Source organism: Olea europaea, chromosome 13 (genome assembly GCF_002742605.1).
Source record: "Olea europaea var. sylvestris chromosome 13, O_europaea_v1, whole genome shotgun sequence".
In the NCBI taxonomy this organism is placed as follows: domain Eukaryota; kingdom Viridiplantae; phylum Streptophyta; class Magnoliopsida; order Lamiales; family Oleaceae; genus Olea; species Olea europaea.
The window spans coordinates 28,490,391-28,514,945 of NC_036249.1; the positions used below are offsets into that span (position 1 = coordinate 28,490,391).

Here is a 24,555-nt window from a genome sequence, read left to right on the forward strand (position 1 = left end):
TGGACGTTCAGCTTCGTCAAGGGGAGGCATGTGAGGCAGCCTCGAAGTTTAGATGAGGTTGGACCTGCTGGGGTTCGAGCCTCTCCTCCGAAGTGACACGCTTCCTCACATGGTGGATGGTACAGCCATGTGGAGGCTTCTCCCCCTGGACATTCAGCTTCGTCAAGGGGAGGCATATGAGGCAGCCTCGGAGTTTTGAGGCTTACCAGATTAGATGTGTACAACAATACTTGCCCCTCTGCGTTCATGAATACCACAATTAGTTACCTATTCAGTTACACACCCAATTTTGGGAACCTGACTATGTTCTTTGGATGTTCATCTATCAGTACAGCATTAGCTTCCAATAAGTTCCGTTGTCATGAGAATGGTACCTTGGTTAAGAATGGCTATTTCACAATTGGATCTATTCCAACTGATAGAGATCTTGGAAACTGCATGAACAGTGTTACAGTCCCCGTGCTCCAAACAGCAGTAAGTGCTCTTAGAAACAATTCAACATTGATTGATCTGGTTCTAAATGATGGATTTGAAGTACACTGGATCACGGATGACGCAGCATGCACAGTGTGCAGGATTTGGTGGGAGATGTGGATACAACTCAAGTTATTTTAAACCTATATGTTTCTATCCCAATAAAGCTTACTTGATGAGATGTCAACTTCCACCAGGTAAAATAATACATATAATTCACGCATTATCTGTAAAACGGATCAAGCAAAAATCTGTGTTAACACAACCTATCAGATAACAAATAATTATGAATCTCAGAGTTGAAACAAAATATTTGTGGTCAACCAAAGAGTATCCATCACTTCAAGTGCCGGAAGTCAATGTTATGATTTTAGACACACCCATCAAACTACTTGCTTCATATCTAATTGATCGTTGTACATTGATTGCATTGCAGGAAACCATGCGAATCCTGGGGTTCGAATTTTTATAGGTATTCCCAACACACTAATTATTGTATATATGTTCATACCACTTTCCAGCAAAACAACGTGATATCAAAATCTTGTTATCTTCCTTGTAAACAGCTGCATCCGCGTTTGGAGCTTGCATTCTTTTGGTGATATCCATCCTATGTGTTTGCTTTAGAAGGAACTATATTGCATACGTATGTGGGCCTTTCTGGAGGAAGATAGCAAAGAAATTTGAAAATTTAGAAGATATTCTAGAGAAATGTGGACCTATGGCACCAAAGAGATATCGCGATTCAGATATAAAGAAAATGGCTGGATCTTTTAAGGACAAATTAGGACAGGGAGGCTATGGAGTTGTGTATAAAGGGAATCTGCAGGACTGTTGTCTGGTTGCGGTAAAGGTTCTGAATGAGTCCAGGGTAAATGGAGAAGAATTTGTAAATGAAGTCTCCAGCATTAGCAGGACTTCACATGTAAATATTGTCACCCTTCTTGGTTTTTGCTTTGAGGGGTCTAAACGAGCACTCATATATGAGTTCAAGCCCAATGAGATTTGGGGTTTCAATATAGTCTCTAGTTTTTGAGGGGTGAGATTTGGGGTTCCAAAAAATGTTGCAAAAAGATTATTAAAAACATTTACAAAACGTAGCGAAAAGGTTATTAGCAACATTCAAAGAATGTTGCAGAAGGTTATTAGCAGCATTCAAAAAATGTTGCCTTATCCTTCTATTGAAGTTTGCAATATATGCCTAAACGTTGCAAAAAGTCTTCAGCAACCTTTTTTGAACATTGCGACTTTAACAATGATTTACATCTTACTAAACTTGGGACTTTAACAATGATTTACGTCCATCGACCTTTAAAACATACTTTTTGCCCTTGTTCGAATCACATTTTTTCTTATTTTTTAACCATAGATTATCCCCAAGTGTATAAGGACCAAATCAAGCTGAAAAATGAGGAAGAAAGGAGAGTGATAGGTTAGAGAAAAAGAGAAAATAGTGAGGTGGCCGGTAAAAAGGAAAAGAGAGTGGGGCCATATGAGAGTAAAGAAAGAGAGTCTTCAGAAAGGAGAGAAAAGCCGAAGGTAAATTTCTTTGCGAAAGGGAGTGAATTGAAAAAGACAATAGTGGAGAGACAACAAATAATCTAGTTGGTGCACAAAAAATCACTCCTCAATTTTGAGGAGTCTAACACATCCTTTCCTAGTTTGGCTATTTCTTTGTTGTAGGAATTTGAAGATGTGTTTCCGGAAGATGTCCCTAGTGGGTTGCTGTCCATTAGAGGGACAAGCATCAAATTGATTTCATACCCGGAGTTGTCATTCCAAATCGACCAGCTTATCTAAGTAATTTGGAGGAGACAAAGGAGCTTCAAAGGCAAGTGGAAGAGTTGATGAGCAAGGGTTGTGTGAGAAAAAGCATGAGACCACGTGCCGTCTCACTGTCATGAAAAAATTCTCTAACTCAACACACTTATATTGAGTATAACATTTTCAAAAAATGAGCTTTATTTATCGTAAACTCATTAGTCTTCCGCTTAGTTTTCAAGAACTTGAATGTTTTCAATAAACTTAATGTCCAAGTAGAAATTCCATCTCATCCTATATTAGGTTAAAATTCTATATTCCAGGGACGAATCCAAGAAGAGACTACAAGCATGGCTAATATGTAAAATAATAATAGTAATAAATTTACTCATAAAAAAAATTGCTCTAAAAAAATTAAATGGGTTGGGGACTGGATTGAGCTATAGCCCAGTCCAGTCCCCCATATACGTCCTTGATATACGGTATATATGCTTCCATCACTTTAATATTCTTCTATGCTCTAAACTAAGAATCATTTAAATAAGATTGCATCCATTTAGAAACAGATTTCTATCACATTATTCAAAGGCTTAAAATAACTTGTGTGTAGTTAATCTAATTCACCAATATACATAATCTTAATTTTATTAATATTCTCCAAACATTTTTCCCTTGATAGGAAGAATATCAATTTCACATTTTTATAACTCAATATCCACCAAAAATTTCATTTATGAATAAGTACCCTTTGAACTGTCATAGTCGACTATGCGTCTATGATAACCCATATTTAGTTATTTATGTGTCCAAAGCTTGTACAATTCTAAAGGTACTGACTTTGAAAGAATTCCATTGGTAACAGATTTCAGTTAACCAACCTTATATTCAATGTAAATTGGACTGCATTATCTCAAGTTTCATCATATTCAACAATACTCCAATTCTTCTACTTAATAGACCATATTTTTTTAGATAAATAAGGAATAGTCAATCCATAAGGATTTATCTTGCAATACATAGATCATTGAACTCTTGTGATAGATATTCATGCTTTCACATAGTTCTCAAATTCTTGAATTTAGTAATATGATTTTCTACTCAACTTCAGCAAAATCTAAATCAACTCAATGTCTTAAACTTATGAAAATTAGAAGTACACTTGAAATGCGTAAATTCATTTATAATGTAATGAAAAAATGAGGTTTAATCTCTATTTCTCTTAATCATAGCCCATAAAGAAATTTTGATGGACTAATTACATGGAAGTTTAGCTCTTATAGCCTAAATGATTTTCACAATTCAAAACCTCAAACCATTGCAAAAATATCCAGAATCATAATAAATATCATAATAGTGAGTACGAAATAAAGCTACCTTATGGAAGTTCAAGTTTGAAACCATTCTTTGAAGAACAATAGCCGATATCGAGTTTAATAGAGTCTTTGATACTATCGTAATATCAAACATGAGGTTAGTTTCTCCCTTGCAACAATAAGTTGCATGTACCAGTTATATAAATATCTACTCCATCTTCATTATGTATGTGTGTGTGTGTACCAAGTCAAAGACTTGACAATAGACTAAAGACTAAAGACATATCTTGATCTCATATAAGTGGATCTCTAACTCTTGGCTCTACTATCCACACAAGATAAGATCTAATATATAGTATTTGACATGTGAATAATACTAAAAGGAAAATATTCAAGTATATTGTCCTTTAGCTTTAACACTTTTGAGCTAAGTGATTCAAAATCTTATAGTTTAAGCATTTGAACCTTTATAATGTTAATTTTCTACAAAAACCACTTTCATGTCCTTACTATCTAATATGTTCTTCTTAGTTCCTTTTCTAATCTCCTATCTCTCCTACATTTGTTATCGCTCATATAATACTTAAGAGCTAAAGTCTTATACGAACTAGAATATTGCTACACAAGCATGACCTCGATATTTAACAACATCAAGTCACATGTTTTTTTAACTCAACACAATAGATAGTTTCAATAAAGAAAATCAACTCTCAATTTAAAAGTTAGATTGACCTTCAAAGTTCACAACTGTGGAGAAGAGACTACTTTGAAGTTACTACTTATTTGAAAAAATTGTGACAACTAAAAATGTCAACACTAAGCTAACCACCTTAGTTTAGTCACATTTGAAAATAAGATCATCTATAACAGAACTCATCAAATCAAAGGCTCAAGTACTAGAATGTATCTTTTTCCGTACTTGGCATAGTTTTTGATCTCTTTTCTCTAGAGTGGTACGACCCACATTAGGTCTTCCATTACGTCGCTAATGCTCTAAAGCCTCATGTACTTCCAGTACACTAAAAACTTATTGTGCCAAATGTTCTCGCATTTAGCTTATCATTTTTATAAAGGCCAACACCTATATATTTTTGATGCCATGATCTATCAGATTTGAATTGCAGTTATTTTCAAACAATTCCTATTTATGCACATGTATCGTTTTGCATTTATGCAAATTAACATATATGATAATTCAACTTTAGGCACAGAGTAGAAAGTTCACTATGTTCTCAATCATTATTCGTAATCCTATTATTTTACTATAATAAAGTTAATTTTATAACACAAAATCGATAAGTTCTAAGTGAAAATTACATTTATTTTTCAACTTTAGAATTTTCATTCAGTTGATGAATTATATAGTTCTAGATGACATTTTCTCTAAATCTTTTGTTGTGATCCAAGGAAGATAACTAGCTATTAAGAGTTTGATATATGTTGAGGAGAGGTCAAGGGAAAGCTTTAGATTAAATAGAGTTCATGGGGCCCTAAATTCATGTGCCCAAGCTACAAAGTCCAAAAGAGTGAAGTTAACAAGCCTAAGAACAAGTTTCATGTTGGGCTAGGAAGAAGAAACACATTGGATCAACTTGATTTGAGTAATGAAAGAATGGAGCAAATCACATAACTATGCAACTGCACAGTTATATGAACCATGCGACCTCATGTGACCAAGCAACGAGTGAAGCTGGAGAATTCAAGGCTTTTTTGCAGTCACATCGAAGGCAACTATGCTATCGTGTAGTACAAGTTTGACATGCGATTTTTCCAATTTCATGAAATCTTTTATTTATGTTAAAACTTTACTTTTTGGTATCTTTTAGTGCATTTAAACTTTAATTTCGTTTAGACTAGATTTTTATGGGTTTCCTATAAAAAGGACTAATTATTCTATATTGTAAACAACATTCATTATATCAATTGAGAGATTAATTTTGTGAGCATAATTTTCTTTCAATTTCTTGTTCTTTATTGAACAAATTTCGAACTTATCAAGAATTATTTTCTTGTGGCATTCAAACAAATTCGGGTGAGATTCTTGAGTCTTGTGATCAAGCAATCAACATATTATCGGCGTTGTTGGCTACTTAGTTCAATATTTTTGAATCAAACTCAAAACTTTAATTTCTTGGCTTTCTTGAGTTATGATTCAATCTCATGCGGGTTTCATAGTTTCAATTGTTATGTGGGTTCGCATTAGTTGGTATTAAAGCTTAGACTCCAAAAATCAAGGTTATATCATTTTCTTTTTATTTGAGTCTTTTATTTTCATTTTCTTCGTATTCTTCGTGTTCTTTGTCTTTTGGGTCTTCAATCTATAAAAATACCAAAAAAATTTCAAATGTTGTTCGTGAAAAAAAAATCTGAAAATTACCAGCAGCATTTAATTTCATCTTTTTTTGAGTAAAAAAATAAAAAGAAGTATATACATATACATAAATATATATATTTCAGTATTGTCCAACCCAAAATTCAAGAACTACTTTCTTGGATAACATAGTTCCCATTCAAAGGTGTTTAATTCTTTTTGCTTCTTTCTTTTCTTTCTTTCTAGAGTCTTCTAAAATTACAATTCTTACTCACATCCTAGTTTGAATTCTTCAAGGATAAAACTTAGTTGAGATCGAATTAGTTATTTGAAGTACTTGAGCAAAATCATTAAGTGGAAAAAGGTAAGAGTGGTGAGATTAATAGAGGACAAAAGCCAATTGGAGTTATATACAAGTGTATACACGTGAGGCATTTATTACTTTAGATTTAGGATGTTTGACAGGAATGATTCTAGCTCAAGCAAGAGCAACAATCAAATCAACATGTCGAAAAGAGTTGATACAATGATTCGAGAGGTTGTTTGATGATGTGAGGAATAAGTTGGATAGACAGGAGGCATGGATGGAAAGATAAGACCTATTGCTTACCAATTTACATAGGGGAGCTCCTAAAGCAAGGAGGCAAGGTAGGTAGGAGTCTAGGGTAGAGAATCATATTGATTATGAAGTGGGTAGTGGTATGGATGATGATGCAATAGTGGATGTCGAGTTACAGAGAATAATATACAGAGGAGTTAGGCATGAATTGAGGGGTAGAAAACCTATTGGAGATGGAGTTGATGGGAGTATAGACAATATCAAAAATGACAATTCCATCACTCAGAGGAAGGAGTGATTTGAAAGCGTACTTGGAGTGGGAAAAGAAAATAGAATTTATATTTGATTGCTACAACTACTCGAAGGAGAATAAGGTAAAGATTGCGGTACTTGAGTTCACCCATTATGCTATTACTTGGTGGGATCAAGTAGTGATATCTAGGAGGAGGAATCGTGAGAGGCCTTTTAGTACTTGGGAAGAATTGAAGGCTATCATGAGGAAGAGGTTCATGCATAGTCGTTACTATAAGGAGCTTCACTAAAACTTGCAAAGCATCTACCAAAGGTCTAGGAGTGTAGAGGATTATCATAAGGAGATGAAGATGATGATTAAAGCGAATGTTGAGGAGGATAGGGAGACCACTATGATTCAATATTTGAATGGAGGATAGGGAGACCACTATGATTCAATATTTGAATGGTTTGAATAGGGAAATAGCTATTATGGTGGAATTACAACATTATGTGGAATTGGAGGACATGCGACATGTAGCTATAAAAGTAAAGAGACAATTGAATAGAAAGGGAACAACTAGATATCCATCGGATTCTCGGGTTCTAATCCATCTTGGAAACTGAAGTGGGATGATAATAGAGGTGATGAGGCCGTTTCAAGTGGCAAGACTGAACCACCAATGGGAAAGGAGGAAATTGTTAGCAAAACTACACCCAAGGCAGGTTCCCAACTTCCAAGGAATCAGGATATCAAGTGTTTTAGGTGCTTGGGATCGAGGCACATTGCTTCTCAATGTCCAGATAAAAGCGCAATGATCTTGCGTAACAATGGGGAAGTAGTGAGTGATAGTGATGGAGATGAGATGCCTAGATTAGAGGATGCTAATGATGGTTATGGAGTATAGCGCCAAGACGTAGGGGAAGCCCTCGGGTGATGCATACTCTCAATACACAAATCAAAGTGAGTAACGAGGAGCAGCAATGGGAGAATATCTTTCATACTAGGTGCCAAGGAAAAAAAGGCATGTAGTTTGATTATTGATGGGGGCAATTGTAACAATATTTCTAGTACTACACTTGTTGAGAAATTAGGATTGACTACGACAAAACATCCCAAAACTTATAAATTTCAGTGGTTAACGAATTTGGAAAGGTTAGGCTATGTAGGCAAGTCTTGATAAATTTCTCAATTAGGAGGTATAGTGATGAGATGATATGTGATGTAGTTCCTATGCATGGTTGATACATTTTGTTGGGAAGGCCATGACAGTATGATAGGAAGGTGAAGTATGATAGATTCAAAAATAGGTACTACTTTTTAAAAGATGAGAGAGTTATTACTTTTGTACCCTTAAACCACAACAAGTCTGTGAGGACCAATTGAGGTTGAGATGTGAAGTAGAAAAGAAAAGCAAAAGGAGGGAAAAGGAGAGTAGGAGCAAAGATAGTGAGGTGGCTAAAAAAAAAAAATAGTAGAGCCATAAGAGAGAAAATAAGGAGAATCTTCTAAGAGTATAGAAAAATCCAACGTAAGTTTCTTTGCAAAAAAGAATGAGATTGAGAGTGCTTTGGTGAGGACTAACAAATCCCTCCCCAATTTGGATATTTCTTTATTATAGGAGTTCAAAGACCTGTTCCATGAAGACTTAATTAGCGGGATGCCACTCATTGAATAACTAATTGATTCGATGCAAGTAGAGGATTTGATGAGCATTGAAGGAGAAGCATTCAACTATGACGTTGTAAAGTATCAAAACCTCATAAATAGGTTGGATGATGGTCTAGCACGTAGGAATAGTATGTCACATGGGGCATGTACTTTTACACATCTTAATGCTTCTAAAATCTCTAAGAGAGTAATAAATCATTTGTCACATGAATTCATAAGCAATCAATTACTAGTTTATGACATTTTAGTGTGTTGTAAAAACATAATTGAGCATGATAGACGATTGTGGTGCATTGTTACTGATTTGAGGCATGAGAATCTATATTTCAATATTGAATTCCTTAATTTCATATCCACTAATACTACTACTACACGTTTTGATATGGTTTATGATTTAAATCCGTTAACTTTGTTTGGTTTAACTCCTTTAACTATTGTTGTAAGTGGTAGTTTGGATGGAAAGTAGGAGATTGAATTGTATGCATCTCAAGATAGTAAAGGAAAATGTGTAAAGTATTCAAACCAAGTGATTGGGTTTGGATGCGTAGGCGAAATAGGTGTGCTCGATTGCAACGAAGGTCAAGGTTTCATCCTAGAAGAGATGGACCATTCCACATCATTGCAATGATTGAAGACAATGACTACAGTTTGAATCTTCAAACTAAGTCTATGGTAATTTGCATTTTTGACATTTCTTATATTTTTCTCTTTCGTGCAGGTATAGATTCGAGGTTATATCCTTTCAAAGAGGGAGGGGAGGGGATGACATGATCCAAGGAATACAACGAGCTATCAAGAGTTTGATGTATGTTGAGGAGAGGCCAAGGGCAAGCTCGAGATCAAATAAAGTTCATGGAGCCCTATAGTCATGGTCCAAACTATGAAGTCCAAAAGAGTTAAGTTAACAAGCCTAACAACAAGTTTCATGTTGGGATCGGAAGAAGAAACACGTTGGATCAACTTGATTTGAGCAATGGATGAAGGGAACAAATCATATAACTATGCGACCGCATAGTTATATGAACCACGTGGTCACATATGACCAAGTAGCGAGTGAGGAGAATTCAAGGCTTCTACACGGTCACATCTAATGCGGTCACATCTAAGGCAACTATGCGACCGCATAGTACAAGTTTGACATGTGATTTTTTCAATTTGGTGAAATATTTTATTTATTTTAAAACTCTATATCTTTTAGTACATTCAGACTTTAATTTCGTTTAGACTAGGTTTTTATGGATTTCCCACAAATAAGACTCATTATTCTACATTGTAAACAACATTTATTATATCAATCGATAGATTAATTTTGTGAGTATAATTTGCTTTCAATTCCTTGTTCTTCATTGAACAAATTTCAAACTTATTAAGAATTAGTTTCTTGTGGTGTTCAAACAATTTGAGTGAGATTTTTGAGTCTTGTGATCAAGAGGTCAACATATTGTTAGCGATTGTTGGTTACTTGTTTCAATGTTTTTGAATCAAAGTTAAAACTTTGATTTCTTAGATTTTTTGGGTTGTGATTCAATCTCGTGTGGGTTTCATAGCTTCAATTACTACATGGGTTCACATCATCTTTCAATTACTGAAGTATCACTCAACTGAATCAATAAGTCTAAGTAAGAATCTCAATAATTCCATTGATCTTAGCATTTATAATAGTTCGCGAATTAACAGATATCATATAATTTCAATAAGGTCATTTCATAATGTGAAATTAAAATATAAATATGTATATTTATTCAATTATGAAATGTACGATGATATCACAAATTAGTTCTTTCTAAAAATAATTCCAAATATAATCAAAGAATATAACTCACATTATTTAAATTTTATTATATAGATACTCAACCTCACTTTAATCTCTGTTGCAACACAGTCCCAACAAAATAGGAAGTGACATCATAGTACTCATAATTTGCTTATCACTAAAAAATGTCTCAAAAATATTGATGTATTACATTAAGTTATATTTCAGTTCCTTCGATAAGCCAGTAGCTTTTCGATACATTTTTGTATCTGTAGACTTTTTAAAATTCTTCCTTAGCATGTTAAAAATGTGCATCAATCTAGTCACATCGGACTCAAGATGAAATACAAGAATATGTCATAATGTACTTGCACAACCACATTAAGATCAAGACCACTCAAGAACATGAGAATGTGATATTATTTAAAATTAGAAAAATTTTGATACTAAAATCGTATTTTTTCGACTTACATATAATTTTCAAGAAATCGCTTCCAAATGGAATATTCAATTTGAAAAAAAATGAAGCATTTAAAATGTATTTTAAACTTTAAATACATAAAAAAAAATACTTTAACAATCTGAAAATATAATATTTTTATACTAAAAAATTAATTATCAAAATGCAATTTTTAAAATTGTAAACCACGCATCCACGTGCCCTCACGTGCTGGGGGATTTCCATGTGTGCCTGTTTGCATTAACTACAATGCTTACTCCCTGTTTGTTTTATTTTTATTGCATATTCCACAAATTTCAACATTTTAAGTTCATCAGTGTTACCAGAATTTAAAAATTCTATGCTTAGTACCATGTTTGGAACACAAACACAATGCACAGAGAGTGAAGGTGGAAAAATGTATTATTCATCTTCTTAATTTTTTTCTTAAATTTTTAGATTTCGTTCCGAAATTAAAAAATTCATAACTTCTTCATTTGAAATCTAAAATTTAAGTTCTTTATATGGTTGGAAAACTCATTGAAATACCTTTTTATCCATACCAATGTTATGCAAAGCAATGAAAAAAATACAATAAATTTTTAAAATTTCTGTAATTTAACTAGGTTTCATTTTTCTTCAAAAACATAAAACCAAAAATTTTGAAAATTTGCAAATATCATCTAAACATATTGGGAACATGTTGTAAAAATTTCGTGATATTATTTTGCATGTTTTATGACAAGCTATTAACGATGCTTCAAACTTTATCATAAAAGTCATACAAGATTTCATCATTTTAACTCCATTTACAGCAAGATAATATGAAAGGAAAACAACCGTTAAGGCTCCGATACCAATGAAAGAAATCGCGGCATGTTTGAACATAAATTTAGTTCGAGAATTATTACTTGAAATCATGAATTCCAAAATCTTTGTGTGGTTGAGTCACCTTGCTTGTCCCAAATTCTCTATATTTTAGAACTCCAATGATCCCATTTTCGATCGCAATAGAAGATGATTATTATCTACAATCTAATTGCCTAATATTGTGAGTTTTCATGTCAAAATTGTGCTTTTAGGGCCTTTCCAATTTTTGTATATTTTCACATACGAATTTCACCATTTTTTCCTCCATCCTTATATTAGACCATGATTAGAGATAATATGGAGAGTTAGGGAGGTTATGGGGAGTTGTTGAAAGCCCAAGATTGACTAACCAAGAGGGGGAGGGGGGTGAATTGGTTTTTAAAACTTTTTCTAAGAATTAATGTAAATTCAAGCAAGTAATGACTAAATAGATAAATTCAAATAATCAGTGCAAATATAAAAGTAACAAGTAAAAGGGAGAGATAATGCAAGCGATATAATTGTGGAGGTTTGATCCAAAGCAATGATCTACGTCCTCCATTACCAAGCTCTCCGGCATGAGCAAGGCCTTTCGCTATGTTGATTGATTTATGGTGCAATCCAACCCTTTACAACGCTTCCGGTGACTTACAAACAAGGAATATCGATCTTTATACAATATTGAACTTTGCAAGACCTCAACACGACCCATACTATTGAACTTTATGGGACCTCAATATGACGCACACTTTATCAAAGTGATTTTACAATGGAATTCCTCTCTTGATAAATAATACAAATCAATTAAGTACTAAGAGAGATTAACACTTTAATGGATAGTAAAAAATGATAGCTCAAGTGTTAGATGAAAAACTTGATGAATATGGTAATGAAAAGTTAGATTCAATTAATCAAAGTGTTTCAATGAGAAGATGAAGAATAATTAAATGCAATGTAAGTTCAAATAATCTTCTCAAAAAATACCTCTCTCTTAATGAATGATTGTAATAAATCAAGTACTAAGAGAGAAATGAGAAACTTTGATGAAGATAATGGTTTTATAAGTTTGATTCAATTAATCAAAGTATTCAGTATGAAGAAGTAGAAGTGATTATGCAATATAAGTGCAACAACCTTCTTCAAAAATATGTCTCTCTTATTAAGATCAAAATAAATAAGTTAAAAACAAAGAGAGAGAGAAAATTTTGATGAGAGAAATCGATTCAACAATTAAAGTTTTTGTTAAGAAGAAATAAAAATGTAAGCTCGAAGAAGATTTTTCACAAATAGATTTTCCAAGAATGTTCTCTTCAAGTTTTTGTAATGAACGCAAAAAATTATGGTATTTATAGACTTCAAAACGTCAAAAAAAACTCTGTAAATGCGGATGACCTATCCGATCGACCGCATCATGTCCGGCTGACCAAAATAGTCATTTGTACAGTAAAAATTAGAGTTCAGAACGGTTAAATTTTGGACTGTTGGAGTTTTCCAATTGACTGGCACGTCCTCTTCAAGCCGGTTGATCGTCGTCGGTTGACCATCGGCAGTTTTTGGCATCTTCGCGTTTTGACTCCGTTTGACCAACTTTGAAGGTTTTGAAGCGTATAGACTTTTGAAAATATTTTTAACTAATTTTTCAAGATAAAAGTTATTTTTGAAGTTCAAATATCATTTTAAAAATCATTTTTATATTTGATCAAAATGTTGTATTCGAATGACTTTTAATGCACAAAAAATTAATTTTAATGCATAGAAGGATTTTGAGTTTTAATCATTCTTCAAAGTGTTATACCTTTACATATGATCTAGAAGGCCTAGTCTTTGATCTTGTTTCGAAGTTTCTTTCATGTTTGGCTCTTGGCTCTTAAACTTTTCGTCTTGAAATTTCTTTGATGGCGTCTCTTATGCTCTTGATCTTGATCTTTTCCTGGCTTTTATCTTTTAAGCTCTCATCTCGAATGATTTGAGTTAAATGCTTAACTTCCACTTTAATCTTCATTTCGAGTCTGATTTATAATGCTTAATTTATTTTAACATTGAACTATCGTCACTCAAAATCAATTGTTAGAAACAATATTAATCTTGTTTGTTATGATCAAAACGTTAACGATGAAGTCAACCATAAGTCAACAGTTGTAAATTTGAATTCCAAGTCCAAACCATTTCCTTCAACCACTTTTGTGATTTGCGGGTTTGGTCACCCCACATGGACGACTCACGACCCATATTTTCCAACAAAAATTGTGGACATAATCCAGCCAGGACATTGCTTCAAAAGGATAAAAAAAGAATTATATCAAACATTCTTGATGAGTGAGAAGACCTTTTCTTTTTTATTCTAACTACGTCTATAATTCATGTTCCCAGACATACATACATTGTACCTATTTGATAGCTGTTTATCCCATGGCATAGAAGTTATATATATGTTTGAGTGGTAGTCAGCTCCAGGCTAATTTCTTTTTGCCCCATGCGATCTTGAGCTGCATCCGTTTGATGATTTTGTCCCATTATAGTGGTTTCCCTAAAGAATCTTAAACCAAATCCTGAGTAGCACTCAGTAAGAATCAATGCGGCCCATCTCCAAACTCTCTTCATTGTCAATAATCTTTGTACTAAATCATGAATTGACCACTGTCTTCGCATTAAACGAGCAACCGCAATTACAATTGCAATTGTAGAAATGGAACCTGAAATCTTGAATAAGCCAGAGACAGGCTCTGGCCCTAAGCTTCCAACGTTATCTGCTACCTGAGTCAACAAAGTCGAGCAATTTGAAAAGGAAAGCATGTGTTTTTCCAGTTGGTTAACTTCTCCATTCTGTGTGATTTTGAGAATAGCTTCTGATATATCAATGGCTAATGGAGAACCCTTTGAAAAAACCTGAGACAAGAAAAAAAATATGATTAGATATCACTCAAGTATCGAGAAAGAAGAAAAAACTAAGATATTGTTTACAATATTATCTTGTACACTCTAATACTGCAATACAGCCGTATACTGGAAGGAGAGCGGGAATTCCATCCTACAAAGCCACCAAGTTTGATGCTAGGATGACAAGAAAAAATGGGCTGTATAGCATACGGTGTAATACTTTATACTACACGTACACTGATCGGAGAACGGGACCTGTTTGACAAAGTTTCTGAGATTCTAAGCTGGTTATTACCAAGTGAATAAAAATTGTGGATACGTTGAAATGTGTGGTTGGAAGTAAAGTTTGACCATTTTAAAATCTGAAAAAAGCTTTACCAAACAAGAGCTACCTTATAAAGCCAAAAACCATGTTTGGAGCTAGACTGACAAGAAAATATATGGATTATATAGCATTGGACAGAAACTAAAATCTTTTCCAAAAAACTGTCGAGTTCAGTAACACAGCACACTATACCTACATAGCGGGAAAAGTAAGAATGCAATCTTACAAAGCCAAAACCACCTAGTTTGTAGGTAGGCCCTGTCATGATATATCCTTTGCAGTACTTTGCTAGGAATACTTTAGCATGTGGAGCAACAAAAAATGCTGCTAAGATTTCCCCCTTATCGAAAGCTGAAGGATAGTGATTGATTGAATTGATTTTCCGAATATTCTCTGGTTTGAAATGTAAAACATTAATCAGGTATCGCACAATGAAAGAATTCCCATTGCATCCGACTGGAGCATTTATCCTCAGAAGATAGTCAACATCTAAAATGGATGGTTGGAGCTTTGGGACTGTCAGCATAGAACTCAGGACAGCAGTAAAACATGCTGCTACAGCTGCAACTACACATAACCAAGCTACAAGCACAAGTCTAGATAGATTGCTTCTGATCGTTTCTCCTGAAACCAACAACCTATCAGATACTGGAATTAATAGTTTAGACAAGGTGGTTGAATATGGTATTAGAGCATTTCAAATGTTGAGTTCAAGATCTATTTATAGAAATTAGGGACATGCAAGATAAAACTGAATCTGTAGAGATATAATGTTGGTAACAAAGATTATTACAACTACAATGCGGAAAAATATCTCTCCAAAGTGAGGAAAACCGACCCAAAGCTTCTTCAACACCACCAGCAATGTGTCCTATAATGTTGAACTCAGATTTGTGCCACACCTGATCAAAGCACCATCATCCAAGGGAATGGCAATGGATTAACAAAGAAACTCGCCGGAGATAACCAAGAATATTCACTAGAGAAAAAAACCTCTCCCACTTAGTTACTCTCTCTATTTCTCTTGTTTTGCTAACTCCAAATGAACCAAGTGAAAAGTCTTGCAATTAAAGGACCAAGACATTTGAATTCAAAATTCAAACATTGTGCTAATGATAGAGAGTGAAAGAGACAACTCTAGTATAGAAAAATTGTTCACAAGACTAAATCCAACCATTGAATTTAACCTATGGTCCACAGTTCTCCTAAACTAGCACAATTTTCACCAAGTTCTCTAATCCAATAATCATGTGCCATGTGGCTAGAGTCATCCACCTTACAGAATCTAACCTGCATGTGAAGGGGCGTGTAATAACATGCATTGTATGCGACATGGGGAAACTTACTGTGTGCAAGAGAGAGAACAGTGACGCAAAACCATAGCATGGAACTTATTAGCTGCCAGAATGATCCTCTTATATCCGGGTTGTTGTTAGCATATTCAGTTAACCATATAGCAACTGCGGAGGACATGCTCATAGCTGCCATCTGAATCCACATTTCCTTCTTGAAGGCATCTACAACTACGAATCCTTTATCTTTCAAACCTGGTTTTACTGTCACCACCATTACCAGCCCAGATTCGATATAGGGCTGCGAAAATTCTGCATAAACATAGCGATCCGCCATTATTTCTGTGTCACCTACTGCTGCATCCAGTCTCTTTTATTAGAAAATTAGTTAGTATCTCTTTGCTTAAAAGAAGCAACAATGTCATTGTCAGCAACCCTTTTTATTCAACACACACTTTGTGTTCAAAGTTTTCCATAGCAGAAAATTAGAATATATAATGGAAACACTGTTGTAAAATGTCAAGTAACAGCTACTGAGATTGTGAAATACAAGAAAAAAATCATTAAAATTTCTTAAAATTGAATTTTAATCTGAAGTATATAATTATAATGGCTACCTTGTTGTGAACTTCTGCCACCATTTCATCATATGAACCATAGTAGGGTACAAACGCAAATGGGAGGTGATAAGGAAGCTGCTTCACTGCAGCCTCAAAGACATCAATTGAAAATCCGCCAATAGAAGTTTCATTTCTGTCCTGATCAAACACAACATTAACAAACTGATTAAAAGCACCTCTTGCTGGAACGCCTATCCTCAAAGGTTTCTCTGTACCGGCTAAAGTCCATCCTTTCGGAACAGTACGCTCACCGCCAGGCCAGTAAATTGAAGTCAGTTTCCCCTCTAAACCTTCAAAAATTCCCTTCTTCATTTCCTCGTTTTCTATCTGGTCCTCAAAGAAACCATACTCTGGCGACCACCATGCTATTTCTCTATAGCTTTTACCAATCACATTGACTATCTGAAAAATTGGATTCTGCGTAAGAAAACCATCGTTAAAGCTTATTCTTCCACTTAGACCTTCAAAGTTACTGTGAAAAATCTGCTTCACTAATTCTTTGGAGTCAATCTTTCCTTGTAAATTCTGCAAGGCCTTGGCAACGATCCAAGTTGCATCATAAGCTCGAAGTGCGTAAAAACTGGGGTTCGAGTATTCTTCTTCTTCTGGATATTTTGATCTGTACATTCTTCTAAACTTGGTTCTGAACTCTCTGAAAGATTCACTGGTGTCCTCATAGTTGTTCTTGAAACCAATAACACCTTGCATATTAAGTATAACAGGCGATGGGATGGAATCAAGAAAGCCTGCGATTTCATCAGATACAATCCACACGTAACCTTTTTCCATCATTCCCAATTCCTTTGCCTTTTCGAAAAGAATTACAGCAAAGTCCAAAGAAGAACGCATGACTATGAAAATCCTGACACTCTTGCTTTTGAGCTTATTTAATTCTTGTTTGACATAGGCTCCACGATTCGAGAGAGAAGATGCAATAGGAAAAGCTATATGATGTTCAACAAACGAGTCGACTCCTCGGAGTGAATCAGAGAGGTGGGTGATGATCCCGGAATCTTCTGTGAAACTGGTGCTGCGTTCATAAACTGTTATCACCTTTCGCCACCGAAAATGGCCAACAATGGAGGCGATGCACTGGGTTTGCACGTCGATGTGGTTAGTCATCTGAATAAAAGGGAGCAGTTTTTCCGGGATTGGTGCTGTGGATGAGGATTTTGACGTAATGGAAATGATGGGAACGTCTTTGATCACATTAACAAACTCCACAAGTTGAGCAGCTTCTTGAAGTGTCAATGTTCCTTGGATGGCATCAACGTGCTTCTGGTTGACAAGTTCAACGGCTGCAATTGAAATTATAGGGCAAGAATGCAGGGACATTTAGTAATTCAATGCTTTAAAAAAAATGGTCTTTAAATTGATAGTGGAAAATTTACATGTCAGATTATTGGATCACAAGTATGGACTAGATCTTTCTTACATGGAAAAAGACCAAAAAGTCGACTAAGAAATTTGTCCATTCCTTTGTCTCGTTCCTTCCATGTATTTTTTATTTAGTCTTCGGCGTCTTTCAAGAGTAATATTATAATTATACATTATAGTTCCTTAGAACGTAATTATGAATAAAACCATTCTCTTGATCTATTGGGAAAACAACACTCCCAAGAATGCCCAAAAAAGATAACTTGCAATGTGAAAAATTTCAAACCACTTGAAAGATAAGAAATTGGGGAAGAAATGATTTTCAATATAAATGAAAAACAATGGATTTGGATTACTTGAACAAGCCTCAAGTTAATCCCTAAGAAAGAAAAATAGCTTTGAATTTATACCCAAGAAGAACAACCTCTTGTTAAATTCTATCCCAAGCTCTCTCTATTTTTCTCTCAAAATCAGGTTCAATTAATGAAGGAAAAAAAACAGCAATTTATAGGCTGAATTTCTGCCCCCCCGGTTCAGTGAAGCAGAAACTGGGCGCCTAGGGACCCTCTCTTGCTTCTCTTATTCTCAAAATTCTCCACCCGTACATCATTTGATAGACCTCAAATTTTGGACAAACACAAGAAGAAGAAGCAAGCGCCAAACTCGGCTGCACCATTCAAACCATGGTTGCCTACATACCCAAAACTCGGGATCAAGCCTCCGTAGTTCACCTCCACCTTCATATACTCTTCACCTCATTTCAACCCCGCCCTGAAGGGCCATGCCCACTCGGGCATATCAACACGGACTAATGTGAAGCAAGTCCAAGCAATGCTGAAACTTGGTACCCGTTACCACTTTGGTTAACATGTCTGCTGGGTTCTCATTTGTGTATACCTTCAAGAGTGAAATATCACCTTCCTCTATGACATCACGCATAAAATGATACCTGATGTCGATATGCTTGGTTCGAGCATGATGAACCTGATTCTTAGCCAAGTGAATCGCACTCTGGCTATCACACCACAAATCCACACAATCCTGCTCAATCCTCAAATCATCTAGAAGACCCCACAACCGCAATGCTTCCTTCACTCCCTTTGCCATGGCCATATACTCGGCCTCTGTAGTAGATAGAGCAACTGTGGCCTGTAACATCGATCGTCAACTAACTGGGGCACCATGTATGCAAAACAGATATCCAGTAGTAGATCGTTGTCTATCTAGATCACCTGCATAATCCGAGTCCACAAACCCACTTATATGACATACATCTCCACTAAAACATAAATCCGTATCCGCAGTACCTTTTAAGTACCTCAGGATCCACTTCACAGCTTCCCAGTGTGCCTTCCCCGGATTCGCCATGAATCTACTGACCACATTAACCGCCTGTGAAATATCTGGGCGTGTACACACCATGGCATACATCAAATTGCCAACTGCACTAGCATAAGGTACACGATCCATGCGTACCTTTTCTTCCGTTGTAGTAGGAGACTGTTTACCAGAGAGCCTGAAATGTGGAGCCAATGGAGTCACCACCGACTTTGCACCTTGTCACCCGAACCTAGCAATAACCCGCTCAATGTAGCCTTTCTGACTCAAGAACATTCGCCGGTTCATCCTCTCTCTTCTAATCTCCGTACCTAGTATTTTCCTGGCAGCCCCCATATCTTTAATCTCAAACTCTTTACCAAGTTGAGATTTCAACCTATCTATCTCCACCTTGCTTTTCGAAACGATAAGCATGTTATCCACATACAAAAGAAGATAGATATAGTTATCTCCCCGATGTTTTCGAATATAAACACAACAGTCATACTCACTTCTGGAGAAACCATGCTTTAGCATGAAGGATTCAAATCGCTTGTACCATTGCCGAGGAGATTGCTTCAATTTATATAGTGATTTTCTCAAACGACATACCTGATGTTCCTTATCCTCAACCTTGTAGCCCTCAGGTTGATGCATATAGATTTCCTCATCCAAGTCCCCGTGCAAGAAGGCGGTTTTGACATCGAGTTGTTCCAGCTCAAGATCATGATAAGCAACAATACTCAATAGCTCCTGAATGGAAGTGTGCTTGACCATCGGAGAAAAGATCTCATTGTAATCAACTCGCTCTCTTTGTGCAAACCCCTTAGCCACTAACCTTGCTTTGAATCTTGTACCACCGAGCTTGGTAGGGTCCTCTTTCTTTTTGTACAACCACTTGCAACCAATAGCTTTCTTACCTATGGGCAATGGGACAACCTCCCATGTTTGGTTCTTATGAAGTGATTCTATCTCTTCTTCCATTTCTGCCAACCAACTCTCACTATTGTTGTTTAAAATAGCTTCCTTGAAAGTGACAGGCTCATCATCCTCCACCGAGAGTGCATACTCAACCAAATTTGTCTGCCCATAGTGCCTCAAAGGCTCGTCTGACCCCAACTTTAGAACTTGCTTGTAAGTACGCCATGGCCTAGAGGAAGCCAAGTTATCTGCAAGCTGCTGTTGTGCTGTGCCTGTACATTTTTTTGCTGAATCGTCTCTTGTTCAAACTCATCATCACTCTCATCTTGAGTGTCTGCATGATGCTCCTCTTGAACATGCCTAGAACCATGTTGATCTCTAGGTTCTATGTCAACAACTTGAGACTTTTTAGTCTCAACATCATCACCATCAGGAACTGTAGCTTTCAACGAAGCTATCATGGTGTTCTCGTCAAAAGTAACATCTCTGCTGATTATGAACTTAGAATCCTCTACACACCATAGGCGATAGCCTTTTACACCTGCCGCATACCCCAAGAATATAGCCTTCTTGGCCCTCGCATCAAGCTTTCTCTCGTTGACATGATAGTAGGTTGTGCATCCGAATATTTTGAGTTTCTCATAATCTGCATGTTCTCCTATCAATACCCTGTAAGGTACATCTCCATCTAACCTTGAATGTGGAGACCGGTTCACTATGTAGCAAGCATTTGCAATCGACTCTGCCCACCATTCTCTGCCCAAACCAGCATAGGATCGCATACACATCGATTTCTCTCAAAATGTGCGATTCAGTCTTTCTACGACCCCATTCTGTTGCGGTGTATTCCCAACTGTCCAGTGTCTCGCAATGCCTTCCTTACTACAGAACTCCTTGAAAGCACTATCTGTATACTCAGTACCGTTATCAGATCGCAGTGTCTTCAATTTCTTTCCTGTTTTGTTTTCAACCATTGCTTTCCACTTCTTGAAAGTGTCGAATACCTCATTCTTATGCTTCAAAAAATAAATCCAAATATATCTAGAAAAATCATCAACAAATGTGACAAAATACCTGAAACCGCCTTTGGAAGTGACTAAAGCCGGACCCCATACATCCCTGTGCACATAGTCTAGAATACCTCTGTTTCTATGTTTGCTTGGCTGGAACTGAACTCGGTGTGCTTTACCACACACGCAATGCAAGACTTCTTCAAATTCTTTAGCAAACCTTTCTTGACTAGCAGATCTAGCCCCTTTTCAAACATATGCCCAAGCCTGCTATGCCATAGCCGAGTGCACTCACATGGGTCTCCACCACTTCCACTTGTTCCAACCGCTACATCTTCTGTAACTGTAGTACCCTGAAGAGCATAGAAATTGCCTTCACGAATACCCTTCATCACAATCAAAGAACCACAAACAACCTTCTTAACTCCATTCCATGTTACAATCTTGCAACCACTGGAGTCTAAAACACCAACAGAGATAAAGTTCTTCCGCAAATCAGGAACATGTCTAACATCCATCAATGTTTTAACCACTCCATCAAACATCTTGATTCTAATTGAATCGAGCCCCACCGTTTTACAGGAATGGTTATTACCCATCAACACGGTTCCACCATCAGTGCTTCTATAGGTAGTAAACCACTTCCTATTTGGACACATATGGTAAGAGCATCCAGAGTCAAGAATCCACTTACCGAAAATTTCTTTATCACAAGAGATGGTGTAGCACTCATCGCTTTCCCCTCCTTCCGAGGCATAGCTAACCTCTTACTTGACTTGCACCTTCTCGTTGTTGTTGTTCTTATTGTTCTTCTTCCAACCCTTTTTGTTAGTACAATTCGCCTTGAAATGCCCAAGTTTGCCACATTTGAAACAAGGCCTTTCCGCAAGAGGTCTAGAACTCGATCTAGATTTTTCTCCCTTGCCCTTTGGTCACACATTGCTTCTACATCTTATAAAGAATCCTTGAGCTTGCTCCTTATTACCAATGATAGACATGCCACTAGTTGCAATCTTTCGAAGATCATCCGCTAGAAGTGACGTTCTAGTGTCCTCCATCACAAGTTTATCACCCACAAGCATCAATGTTTGTACTAGGTTCTTGTAAGACTTTGGCAATGAAAGAAGTAGTAGAAGTGCTTGATCCTCATCATCTACTTTCACATCAATGTCCTTCAAGTCCGATATGCACCTATCAAACTTGTTGACGTACTCTTGGATTGGTGTACCTTTATCCATCTTGCAAGTATACAATTTGGACTTCAAATAGATCCGATTTGTTAGAGTCTTCGGCATGAAATTTGCCTCCAACTTTGTCCACACCTCCGCCGCCGTTTCCTCACCATTAACCAAGAAAGCAACATCTCTTTCAAGGCATAGAATGATAGATGCTCGTGCCTCAAAATCTAGCTCTTCCCAATTCTCGTCAAACATATCTATGTGCTTCTTCTCCTTTCCCGCCAATGCCTTGTGCAACTTTTGAGAAATTAACAAATTTTTCATTTGCATTCTCCAATATCAGAAGTCATTCTTCCCATTGAATTTCTCTATCTCATACTTCCCAATCTTCACCATTCCTCTAGCAGACATGATTTATCTACTTGTTTACCAGAAATAAACCAACAAAGTTCACTTGAGAATTTTCACAAACACCTTGTGTGTACAACAAAGTTCAAGCCACCCACCAAAAATTGGAGCATAACCACCCTGATTTAAGAAGAAGTTCTGATACCAAATTGTTGGGAAAACAACACTCCCAAGAATGCCCAAGAAAGATAACTTGCAATGTGAAAAATTCCAAACCACTTGAAAGATAAGAAATTGGGGAAGAAATGATTTTCAATATAAATGAAGAACAATGGATTTAGATTACTTGAACAAGCCTCAAGTTAATCCCCAAGAAAGAAAAATAGCTTTGAATTTATACCCAAAAAGAACAACTTCTTACTTGTTAAATTCTATCCCAAGCTCTCTCTATTTTTCTCTCAAAATCAGGTTCAATTAATGAAGGGAAAAAAACAGCAATTTATAGGCTGAATCGGGCGCCTAGGCGCCAATTTTCTGTCACCCGAGGCACCTAGGCGCCCAGTTTCTGCCCCTCCAGTTCGGTGAAGCAGAAACGGCGCCCTCCCTTGCTTCTCTTATTCTCACATGATCAAAGTTTAGCCGGGTCAAATCCATCAAACTAATGACAACCTTTGAGTTTATTCATCTGTGGTGGAATCCTTGTTTCTACCTATCAAAAAGGATTGACTTACTCCTGCAATCCTATTACTTCAGTTAATAAAGTCAATCCAAGTAGGGAGGACACTCATTGATGATAACGGAGAGCATAGGAAGTTAGCTATTTGTCACAATACATTGCCAAGTTCATAAAAACTTATGCAAATACATACAAATAAAGCAAAACTTAATAGTTTCTTATCTAATTAGAAAATAAAAGTTTACCAGCAGAAACTGCACCAGCTGAGTTCAGGTCTAAATCTTTGAGGTGCAAAACCAGCTTTGAGCAATTCAAGCTGCGCTTCTCAAAGTCATGGATAGCCATCTCCATAGCTATTTTCTGCTCCCGGCCAATGCGAGAACTCTGATAAATAACACCCCCAATTCTCCCAAGAACATGGCAATTGTGGTTTTTGCTGTCATCTGGTAATCCCTTCGATGCCTGCAGCAATAATATGCAGCCTAACAAGAAGAAAAGTACCACAAAAGAAGACATTTTGCAACCCCGAAGACTTAATTTCCTGTCGTGAAGAAGGTATTATTCAAACCACCACACCAAAGAGAAATGTCATTATTTTAAATATATCATGCAGGAATAAGTTTTAAGCTTTAGAATAATGCAACTGACTCATTCAAGGAGACTAAACTAAGATGGAGTGCATAGGTTCACACTTGATCCAATGCACATATTAAATATATATTGCGTTTGTAATCGAAAATAATATAATTCTTGATAACCATATTGTGATATAAATTCATATCAGATGCTCGACATAACTGCTTAGAAATGTCTATTCAACTACAGGAATCTTAACTAATGTCCTTATAGATTTCCCACTTGTTTATTTTCATCAAAAACTAATCAGAAGTCAATGGATCCTTTTTTTTACTGGGGACAATGATATGGATCCTTAAACAAAACTATTCTTACCCCCTCCCTTAGATTAGTGCGCTCAGCAAGGCGGCTTGGACCGGTTGAAGAGAGGTCCTGGTTTTGTCATTGCATGAGCTCGGTTCCCACATTTCTCCGAGGCCTGTCCCTAGATGGTCTGGACTGGGGCGGGTCAAGATAATGGCTTCATTCTTTTTAATTTGTTGTGATTTATCAGATGAACACAAAATGAAGGCATAAATGTTAAGAAAGAGGATTTAGTTAACACAGCATCAATTACAGTGCATTGTGAAGAAAGACGCCCATGTTACAACTTCTAAGCTCGTAATATTAATTCTCA

General features: G+C 36.2%; 2 protein-coding genes across 3 annotated transcripts; one reads left to right on the top strand and one right to left on the bottom strand.

Annotated features, from left to right (window-relative positions):
- The first annotated feature begins 246 nt into the window (after positions 1–246).
- Positions 247–1,510, top strand: LOC111408623 (LEAF RUST 10 DISEASE-RESISTANCE LOCUS RECEPTOR-LIKE PROTEIN KINASE-like 2.1). Its single transcript, XM_023038361.1, has 4 exons — positions 247–474; positions 536–671; positions 911–946; positions 1,041–1,510. The coding sequence occupies exons 1-4, from the start codon at positions 247–249 to the stop codon at positions 1,508–1,510; spliced, it is 870 nt and encodes a 289-aa protein (XP_022894129.1).
- A 12,136-nt stretch (positions 1,511–13,646) lies between these two features.
- Positions 13,647–23,854, bottom strand: LOC111408096 (glutamate receptor 2.9-like). Of its 2 annotated transcripts, none has more exons than XM_023037879.1 (5): positions 23,549–23,854; positions 16,474–17,774; positions 15,911–16,226; positions 14,791–15,188; positions 13,647–14,248 (listed from the first exon to the last, which is right to left on the bottom strand). In XM_023037879.1, exons 1-5 carry the CDS (start codon positions 23,817–23,819, stop codon positions 13,784–13,786), a joined length of 2,751 nt encoding a protein of 916 aa, XP_022893647.1. In that variant the 5' UTR covers positions 23,820–23,854; the 3' UTR covers positions 13,647–13,783. The 2 variants fall into 2 exon arrangements, with proteins under 2 accessions (XP_022893647.1, XP_022893648.1); XM_023037880.1 differs by having other exon boundaries at positions 14,129–14,248; positions 14,757–15,188.
- Between the last annotated feature and the right edge of the window lie 701 nt (positions 23,855–24,555).